Raw genomic sequence first — 10,966 nt, forward strand, 5'->3', positions numbered from 1 at the left:
ACTCTGGTTTCCTCTCCATAAGCATGTTCTTCCACCTGTCTTTCTCTGCTCTCAAGATGGCACTGTCCCCACCGAAATGCTTGAATCCCCAAAGCTGGGACTTTTTAGGTATTCCTTTCCCTTAGTTACCCTGAAAAATCATTCTGCCAACTCAAAGGCTTCACTGCCTAAAGCAAATCATTCCAAAAGTTTTACTTCTCCTTATCTCCATTGCCCCTGCCCAGCTCAGCTCCCAGCATGCCTTTCTTCCACAGCATAGCCTTCCCCTGCAATCTGTTCTACAACAGCAGCCTACATGACTTTGTAAAACTTGACCCAACACCCAATCTGTTTAAAATCTGTCACTTGCTCATCCCACTTAAAAATGGTATTACCTGGTCCTCTAGTCTTTTTCTCACTAGCCCAATTCTTGTACTCGAGTCTTCTTTTCTTTTAGTTCATTACGCTTGTTTATCTCATCAAATTTACCTAGAATGTCCTTCCTTCTGTGCCTCTAGTGACTAGTTCCTTTGGTCATTCTGATTAGAGTCCATGTCCCCAGAGTAAGACCTGTATGGACCACCCATGCTAAAGCTCCATTACCACTCTTGTTATGCCACCCTACTTCAATCTGTGCTTAGTATTAGCATTCCCGGGTATCATTCGGATGTGGTTGTTTACCAATGCCTCCACCTGCTCGAAGTTAGCCTACTTATGAGTAGAGTCCTTTGATGCTTTGTTCCCTGAAGAACATCCAATGTGTAGATTATGCTTCTTGTTTGATTTAGCATTTTCTTGCTGAATGGCTGACTGCCATCTCCTGGGTGCTCCCCAGAACTTGAGGTGAAATGGTATCAAGGATCTAGGCACAGATGTGGGCCTCCAGGAAACCCTAACCCATCTTCTGCTATTTGGTCCCTACCTTAAGATGCCTGAAAGGTAGTCCTCTCCACTTACACCCCACTCTACAGAAACAGGGTGCTGTTCTCTACCCCTTCTCACTTCCAGATAGCTTCCAGGGCAGTGGTTCTCAACCTTCCTAATGCTGCAAACCTTTTGTATAGTTCTTCATACTGTGGTGACCCCCAACCATAAAAATTATCTCATTGCTACTTCATCAATGTAATTCTGCTACTGTTCTGAATCATAATGTAAGTATCTGAAATGCAGGAGATCTCATGTGGGCCAAGACCCATGGGTTGCAAACTGCAGTTCCGGGGGTAGGAGGCTTTCAGGCAGGAACCCCAACTATTCTTCAAGCCCTTTGTCTAAGCCCTTGATGCTTAATGGATCAATTGTCAATTTACTCTACTACCTGCATGCCTGCCTTGGTGACTTTGCATGACCAGACGATATGTGCAGATTCACAGGGCAGGACTGTGGCATTCCTGGTGAGCCCAGTGTGAGGATCTCCACTCACTCATGATTAGACATACTTCTAGAAATCAGACTCACTGTTGCTCCCAGCTAGATGGCCAGCAGGGATCCGGGCCTCTAAAACTTTCCTCTGCAAAATTGCAGTTGTTTCTGACTTGGTGCAGGCGATGCATTTGTAAAGGACAATAAAAATTGATTATAAGAAAAACGAAATGGCAAAAAATAGATCCAAGACAATGTCTACACATTTTAGAACAAAACAGAAAAATGCTTTATCAAATGGCTACGGGATGCTTTCTGTTGATTTCTGTTCTTATTATGGTTTGGGGCCCAGCATTATTCCATAGACAATGATCTTTGCAGGAGGTGTTCTGACTGTTTCCCTGGCTCCCTCAGCTCTTGGACTCATCCTTAGCGAGCGCATCTCTCCCCTGCAGTAGCTTTTCAAATCAAGTGTGAGTGAGTGGTGAACACTCACTGAGATACAGCCATGGTGGGCACCTCCTGACCACCTCCCTTACCTAGTCCAGAGTCTGCCCTTCTCTCCATCCCAGCTGCCTCCAGGCCATAGAGATGTCCATCTCCTTCTGCCCCAATTAGCTGCATCAGTCTCCTAACTGGACCCCAACTCCGGTCCCTTCCCTGTCCTCTGACCTTGTAATTGTGCTGAGAATATCTTGTTGAAACATGTTTCTGAGCCTGTTTCTCTACTCAATGACATAAGGATGACATCATCATCAATAAAGTGATGTCTTACTACTAACTTAGCATCTTAAGCTTTTTATATCTGTGCCTCACCCAACTGTTCTAGTTCCAGCTCACTCTCATGCCCTTTATTCTTCTCATCCTGTGTTATCTTCAAACAGGAAACTCTGTACCTTTCCCCAGTCGTCAACCTCCACACGCAAATCATCCTTTCTCCCTGCTCTCACACATGGTCCTACCCTTCTTATCTTTCAATGCCAAGAGCAAATACCATCCCTAGGTTCTCTTGCTTTGTGCCCAGCCTGGCATTGTCTCCCTCTGCTGTGGTCTCACAAAGCACTTAGCAAGGTGACCACCACAACCAGTTGAAAAGCACATAATGTAGCCGGGCTTTGGGGGTACACGCCTTTAATCCCAGCACTCGGGGGGCAGAGGCAGGCAGATCTCTGTGAGTTCGAGGCCAGCTTGGTCTACAAAAACTAGTTCCTTGTCTTGAAAAACCAAAATAAATAAAAGAAGAAAAAGAAAAGCACGTAATATAATGAAGGTTCTGTGGTATGTTTTATAGTATTTTAACATAAGAACTGAAGCCACTGTCTAAATGAATGCTGATTTTTAGCTCAAGTAGTCTCATTGAATTACATCATGCTTTGTAGCAAAGTATCTAGTCCTTCCACCAACTGATTTTTGTGGTCTTGTCATATCTGCACTCTCTCCTATCTGCAACACACAAATACATGCCAAGCCCAGCAGAGTTGCCTATGCACTGTCAGCACGCTAATATTTTCAGAAAACCCTAGCTGTTGTTTGAGAGTTTTGTTTGTTTGTTTGTTTGTTTTAGACAATGTCTAGTTATGTAGCCAAGATCTACATAGCTTAGAACACGCTGTACAGCCAGGGCTAGCCTCTGATTCAGGATTCTCCTGCCTCCACCTCAGTGGTAGAATTACAGGCATGTGCCACCACACCCAGATAGAAAACTCCTTTTTCCTGAGTTACATAGCAGTGGCCTTGATAGGTTCACTCAACAGCAGGTGGGTTTCAACCTGGTTCGTTTTCTCCTAATATGGTGAAGTCACATGAACATTAACAGCTGATTCTCATTCTTGTTGTGTTTATTTTTAAGTCCTAAATGAAACAGAAACAAGAGAGACCTTCAGCCTGGGGTCAGTAAGTATGCATTCAGCTGACTGCGTGGGTGGTCTTCCTGATAGCCTTAAAAATCTACTTTTGTTTAGATAGCCTTAAAAATCTACTTTTGAGGGGGCTGGAGAGCTTGCTCAAAGGTTAACAGCACTTGTAGTTCTTGCAAAAGACCCCGATTTGATTCCTAGTACCCAGTTGGTGGCTCACTACAGTCTGAAACTCCAATTCCAGGGGATCCTGAACCCTTTTCCAGTCTCAACGGGAATTTAAATGGTGCACATGCATACTCAGAACACCCAAACACATAAAAATTTAAAAATAACTAAATAATTTTAAAATCTATTCTTGAGAAATGATGTAGGTTTCTACTTTGTTTTAATTGCCTCCCTGGTAGGTTAAGTTAATAACGGATACTTCTTTGATGATCTAGAGCCACCCGTAGTCTGCGAGGTATGTGGTTCACCACTGACTTCCTTCAAAGTCCTGTACACAGTGGGACCAGATAAGTGCTCATTACTTGAGACATTGATAGGATAAATGAGTCAGTGAACGACAGAAGAAGACTTAATCGCAGGTGGAGGACGCTGTGCTATCCCAGAGGCAAGAATGACAACTTCCAGCTTGTCACTGAAACCCTGAGTAGAACAAGTAGAATTGGATTGTCTTGGTTTTGGTTTTGGTTCTGATTTGTTTGTTTGTTTGTTTAATCTAGGAAGGGTCTTCAAGAGGCATCAAAGTGGGTAAAGGGGCTTTCTGCCAAGACTGACAAAATGAATTAGATCCCGAGACCCACATACTGGAAGCCCCCAAGCTGTACTCTGACCAACACACATGTACCATGGGATTCACACTCCCTCACCCCATATGACAAAAGAAAATAACATAAAGCAGGCTGCGTACTCTATTGTAGTAGTTCCACCTAATTAATCTAAGTAGAACACAATAGGAATTATGATGTCATAACCTGCAAAATCATATTTAAAGTATTTTGTATAATTATGCACTGGTAAATAATTTTGAAAGTTAAAAATTTAAATTTGACACAAAAGATTAAATTATTAAATAATAGTATACAAACAAATTACACCCATGTAAACACTGATGAAATGAGGCTTTTTTTTAAAGTCTATCTAACTTTATTTCATGTGCAGCAGTGTGAAGGTATCAGGTCCCCTGGAACCGGAGGTATGACAACTGTGAGCTGTCATGTGAGTGCTGGGAATTGAACCTGGATTCTCTGAAAGAACAACCAACCAGTGTTCTTAATTACTGAGTCATATCTCCAGCCCCCCAAAATGAGGCATTTTCATAAGAAAATATTTTAAAGTATATTTATTTTTACTCTCCTTGATATTTTTTTAAATTTTCTTAGCATTCACGTAGTCCCTGCATAAGTTCAAAATGTCTGTTAAGAAGGTTAATATGAATTGTATATTTGTCCTGGTTAATTTTTGTGACTCAACTTAAGAGTCACTTGGTAAGAAGGAACTTTAACTAAGGAAGTGCCAAGATCAGAGTGGCCCATGAATACCTCTGTGGGGTATTGTCTTGATTGTTAATTGATGCAGGAGGACCCAGCCCACTGTGGGCAATATCATCCCTATGTAGGTACTCCCAGACTGTAAGAAAACTAACTGAATATAAGCGAGTAAATGGGACAGAAAACCAGATGGGACAATGGTCTGTATCCTGTCAATTATATTTTAAATAAACACTGATTGGCCAGTAGCCAGGCAGAAAGTAGAGGCAGGAAAACCAGACAGAAAGTAGAGGTGGGGCAATGAGCAATGAGAACAGGAGAATTCTGAGAAGAGGACGCAGTCCTGACCCAGCCACAGAAGAAGCAAGATGTGACTGCCTCGCTGAAAAAGGAACCAAGCCACGTGGCTAACATTAACAAGAATAATGGACTAATATAAGAGTTAATAAGAAGCCTGAGCTAGTGGGCCAATCAGTTTATAACTATGTAGACCTCTGTGTGATTTCTTTGGGACTTAACGATTGCGGGAACCTGGCAGGACAGAAACCCCATCAACAACAGAGTTCCTCCATGGTCTCTGTCTCCGGTTCTGCTTAAGTACCTGCCAGTGACTTTTTTCAATGATGGATTGTGACCTGGAAGGGTAAACCAAATAAACCCTTTCCTCCCCTAAGCTGCCTTTGCTCAAAGTGGCTTATCCTGGCAACAGAAAGCAAGGACCTCAGCATCCAACAACTTATATATGTACATGGCTCAGGATCTAGGCATGTGGAAGCACCCAGTATGGAATTAGGTAAAACAATTCAGACAGTGGACTGTAACATTACACTCTCAATAGCAATACATGTGCCGAACCTGAGGTCTTCTGCTCCAAAAATACTGTTTTATGCACCTTCCAGTACATAGTAATTGCTAGGATAAGTGAATATGTACTTATGTATGCATTTGACCGTCAAGAAACACATCAAAGATTTATAGATTGTTTTGCATGTGCCAATTCTTAGTCATGCTCCTTTAGATGTACAGTTTTTTAAAATGTGTTTGAACAATATACCAGAAATTATATTAGCCTGAACTCAACACAAAATTGCTCAACTAAACTTTAAAGGTGAGACTTTCAGATTCTGTATTTTATTTCTAGGGTAAATAATGACCTAATATAATAGCAGCAGTTGCATTAATCAACTCTGGAGTTACCTGGATGGCCAGCTCAGTTGCCTGTAGCATCTACACCTGCAGTAGTGAATTGTGAGCTTGGGTATCTATTTGGATGATCTATGGAGTTACCAGAGTTTGATGAAGTGACCAGTCACAAAACAGTTATGCAAATGCATGAGTATCTGATTACACATTAATTACTTGGACAGAAATGCATCATATTTACCAAGGTAAGCCAAATATTCCTTGACTGACCATTCACCCAAGTGCAGTGCCTAAATACAAAAGTCCTAGAAGATCATTTTAAAAGTTAATTTGTCCTTTTCCTTAAAAATAGTGCATCCTTCAGACACCCTTTATTTACTACTGATCCTACAAATGTTTGTTTTTAACCACCCAGTTCCATTTGGGATATTTTTGTCTAATATCCTCATTATGAGTTGATCTTCTCTTTTGTTTTTGACATCTGTAAGAAGCAGCAGCTTGAGGTGGAAGCTCACCAACAATCTTTTAACGAAAGCCTTCCAACTTCATAAGAAAGGATCATCTGCATTGTACCATGTCTTCATGCTGGATCTAATTCCATGTTTGCGCAAAGCCTTATTTCTCAGCAACCATTCCATCGGTTAACAATGTTCTGTTTGCCTTGTGACACAGAAAGATTGTGTGTTCACATTGACCCCTCTTACATCATAACTTCCCAGGTTTGGCATGGGTTTCATGAGGCTCTCTACCAATTTGCCTGCCTTAATGTTCTTTGGTTTACAATTTTCAAAAGCATCAAAAACTTGAAAGCTAGTAAAACAAATCTAAGTTGAAAAGCAGTTCAAAATGAATGGATGATCCAAGACACTGGCGCTTCCATCAAATGATTAAACACCTCTACTACAAGATTCAAAGCAGAGGCAGCTTTATTACCCCACACAACCCAGCGGCTGTTTTACTGAGGAAAAAAATTGATCAAAAACTCGAAGCTCATTTTGTCTAAGTAGGAAAAATTCAATAAAAGCTTATATGTACAAAGCACTCATTTTGAGGGACATTTTATTAACTAATCATTTCAGTGGGGATTAATTCTTTGGCACTTTAATATATAACTAGTGCCTACGCCTGGATGTTTTAAAGAAATCAACTTGGTCAGCAATTCCTGCGGAAGGTTATCAACTGTTGCCCTTGAAGCATTTTCTTTTTGCTGTATCTTACTTGTCTCTGACAGGATAATAAATACTGTTCTTCTATAAAAACAAAAAAATAAGTGAAGAACAGTTTGCCCATAATTTTCCTTATCTATCTACATAAACATAATGATCACCTCTTTAAAATTAAAAACAATCATTACTCCAGAATTTGTAGCATCTTTTATTTCTTGCACCCTATCTCAAAAATAATTTTGAGTAGAGACACATACTATTAATTGGTTTTTTTAAAAAATGATCCAGCACTTCCTTTTCCCTAAAGTCTTATATAATATGATATTCTAATTGCTATTCAGAAGGAGACTAGACCATCAGTAAGATGCCCTAATTCTCACATATAAAATGCAGCAATGTGGCTCTGTGGGTGTTTAAAGTCAATAGCTGGTACTCCACTAGAGAAAGAAATTCATACACAATTCTGCAAGGTGGATGTTCACATACTGTTCACATTCTATTTTCAGTCTAAGATTTCTGAGAGCATGAAGCATTAGTTAAGTACCAATTGGTATTTCAACTCTCTTTAACTGTCCCTGAGTAGACAGGGTATAGACAAACAATTGATATGTTTGCATCCCCTTCCCTGGTTGACAGTAACTGACCAAGAACAGACAGTTTACCAGGCATGCCTATCAAACAGTTTGATGCTCCCCACCCCATTTCCCCAGCCTCTCTCTCAGAAGCATTCCCAAGGATATGGTTATAGCTGCTCTCTAGTCAGGAAACAAAGAGACTGCTCCCCTAGCTCACAGAAACAGCAGACTGCTGCCAACTGTATATATTAATGCCAATTGTTGGACAGGTATTGCTTACATCAATCGGAGATTGTGGATTTGAACTGGAAATCTCTCTCTCTCTCTCTCCCCCCCCCCCCTCTCTCTCTCTCTCTCTCTCTCTCTCTCTCTCTCTCTCTCTCTCTCTCTCTCTCTCTCTCTCTCTCTGGAGCTAAGTTTTTGCATGCCCAGGATAGCTGAACAGGAACCATTAACAACACTGTGTGAATAGGCCGTGTGGGTGAAGGGGGCAGAAGTGAAGGGAGTGAGGGGCAGGGAAAGGAGGCAAAGAAAAGAGAACGAGGGCATCTTCAGATTTTAGTGGATAAAGATGCTTATGAATAGGCCACAATGAGCTGACTTCATAGCCATTTCACACCATGATGGTTCAACGAGAAAAGCTACATCTAAGACTGCCAGCCTCCACGGATCATGTTCTTTCCATGGGAAGGAGCCTGGTCTATCGGTAGCTTCTGTTAATCTTGCTGAAACAATCCTGGCACAAAAGACAAGTCCACAAACAAAATTATTCCATCACAATTTTTTAAATATTTTCTTATTTTTTTAGTCTCCTTAAAGATATCCTTTTTCAAAAGAATAATCTGTCCTATCCTTAGATGAGGGAGACTTATTATAATATGAAAGATGAAATTTTTGAAGAGTTTGAGAGAAAAACAAGAAGTGATTTTTGTTTAAGTCTAAATGTTATAACACTAGGGTTACATTCCATATATTTTTAAGATAAAGATATCATCACCCAAACTAAGTCTCAGTTTCCTCTCTCTACATAGAAAATAATGCCACTCAAGTCACAGATTGCATAGGGCTCAGTAAAAAGCCAAGTTCTCCCCATGAAAGCCATTACTTCACATTCTTTCCCTGCGTTGCTCTCATGGACTTGGCTTGGGCAACAGAACTGGGCTGAAATGGTACCTAGGACTTCCCTTCTCCAAAGTGGTTCTCTCTTCAGTCTTATTCTCAAAATCATGATATGATAGGGAGTTGAGACAGGTGTCACTAAACATACTCTACAAATGAGGAGACCAAGACCAGAGAAGAGAAATGACTCAGCCACAGCCTTGTGGCTAGGTAGAGAGGCAAAGGAATGATAAACCCCCAAGTCCCTTCAAACCTACCTCTGTGACTTTATCAATCTGGACATTAAGATTCATTATATATGCAGGACAGCACTGCGATCTCAATGATAACTTAACAAATGAACTATTGCATTGGTGTTTTCTAATTGGATAAGGGAAAAATAATAAGTTAATAATTAAGAATATATTATGCTCAAAATCCTGCCGACTTAAAAGCTGCAAGTATTCATAGAGAACAAGGTACACACATAATATGTACGAAGCCATCATCTTCCCTATTCTTTTGCTTTTCATCTTTTTAAATCATCTTTTAAGTGCGGTATTTGGGGATGTATTAACCAAAGCTAAACATGGCAAGGTAAAATTGGATTTTCTAATGCCAATTTGTCTCACTTAAAAGTGAAATTCTTATTTGATATTAGGCAGAAGTGTTTATAAATATGTTATTATAAACATATTTATAAACATTAGATTTTAACAAGCAATTTTTGAATACCATGTAAATAAAATACTTTCCAAATAAAAATATTTTTCAAATTATTTCTCTACATTTATTTCTGCTCTCAGTAGAGCTTTATGACACAAACAGCTTCATGTGAGCACATCAGGAAATCTCTGCTACCCAAAACTGTACCACACAGAAACCTGTATGAATAATGCGATTGGATGGGTTGCCCTGCCAAAGCATTGAAAAAGCACACACTCACACAGCTGGTTAGGTGAATTTTCCCTATCAGCTCATCAATCATTTTAAGTTAGTTAAGTGGCAAGAATCCCTTTCGCATCACGTTTGAGTGAGGGTACTATAGGAGATCCCACTTTCAAGAGAAAAGAGTCCTCGTTCTAAAACATGTCTGTCCTTGATCACCCACTACGCAGATTCCATCACTGAAGGCCAGGGCACTCCGGCTCAGCTTCGGAGCGCATTAACCAGCACCTGCCTCTCACACCCTTCCCTCAATATCTTGCACTTTGTTCTGGTCTGGTCCAGGCCTCTAGCCTCTTTCCTTGCTCCAAAGCCACCAAGTCTGCACAGCGACTCAAGCATCAAGAAGTGTTTTTTCCCCTTCCGTCTGGGGATGAGGGTGGAAGCGAGGGTGGGGACCCTCACTACACCCTATGCCCCTGGGGAGGGGAGTCAGTGCCACCAGGGCGGAGCGAAAAACAGCGCGAGGTTGGTGACTTCCACGCCATCACCACAGCCCGGTGCCTTCCCGCCTCCGCCCAGGCCATGTTCGGGGGGTCCCCAGAGCGCAAAGCTGGGATAAGAGTGGAAAAGGGAAGTGAAACAACGTGCGGATGCGAGGGGTGAGTGTGGACACACACAGGGCAGCTGCAGGTAGAACAACCCCGCCTCTCCCCAACTCGCTTCCCGGACCTGCCTGCAGCCCCGCCACTCTGGGGATCCCGGCGCCAGGACAAAGCTGCCGCGGCCTCTCTGCGAGCGCAGGGAGAGCTCGCCTACGCTCACCAATCGCCCCCTGGCTGGGACCCTGTCCCAAAGGACCTCGGGGACGTTCGCTCGAGCTAGGGGACCTTGGGCTGGGCGCCCGTAGCGCCTGTCCCTGGTGTCCCCGCTCGGCGCCTGTGCTCACCTGTTCAGCACTTTGCGGATCCTCTGGCGCATGCCAGCCCGGGAGGAGGCGGACAGGCTCCCGCCGCCGCTGCCTTCAGCTGGCAGGTTCTCGATGGTGGTCACCACATGGTTCGGCGGGGCCGGCGGTGGTGGCGGCTGCAGCTGGGGCTGCGGAGGCTCGGGGGGGATCATTGAGGCGGAGGCGGTGGCGAGCGGCTCTCAGAACGCTACCGGGCACATAGTGCGCGGGCTCCGGGCCCGGGAACACGCAGAGAACCCGGCCAAGCAACCCCGGCCCGGGGAGGCGGTGCCGCCTGCGAAGCGACGAAGCGGGGAGGCACCCGGGGCTCCGGCCGCCGCCTCACAGCGCAGTGCCCTCGGCTTGCTCCCTAGTCCTGGTTGCACACCCTCGCTCCGGGCCGCCGCTTCCTCCCGCCCGGGCTCTTCCCGAGCCGCGACCCAAGTCCTGGCACACCCCGCCA

The 10,966-nt window shown here is 43.2% G+C and overlaps 1 protein-coding gene across 1 annotated transcript in view; it reads right to left on the reverse strand.

Moving 5' to 3' along the window:
- Slc35f1 (solute carrier family 35 member F1) overlaps positions 1–10,676 on the reverse strand; it is a 430,910-nt gene extending 420,234 nt beyond the window's left edge. The window contains exon 1 of the mRNA XM_038340065.1: positions 10,504–10,676. Within this exon, the coding sequence (XP_038195993.1) occupies positions 10,504–10,676 (173 nt within the window). The remainder of the gene's footprint in view (positions 1–10,503) is intronic.
- Positions 10,677–10,966: the final 290 nt, after the last annotated feature.

This window comes from Arvicola amphibius, chromosome 8 (assembly GCF_903992535.2).
Source record: "Arvicola amphibius chromosome 8, mArvAmp1.2, whole genome shotgun sequence".
NCBI classification, from domain to species: domain Eukaryota; kingdom Metazoa; phylum Chordata; class Mammalia; order Rodentia; family Cricetidae; genus Arvicola; species Arvicola amphibius.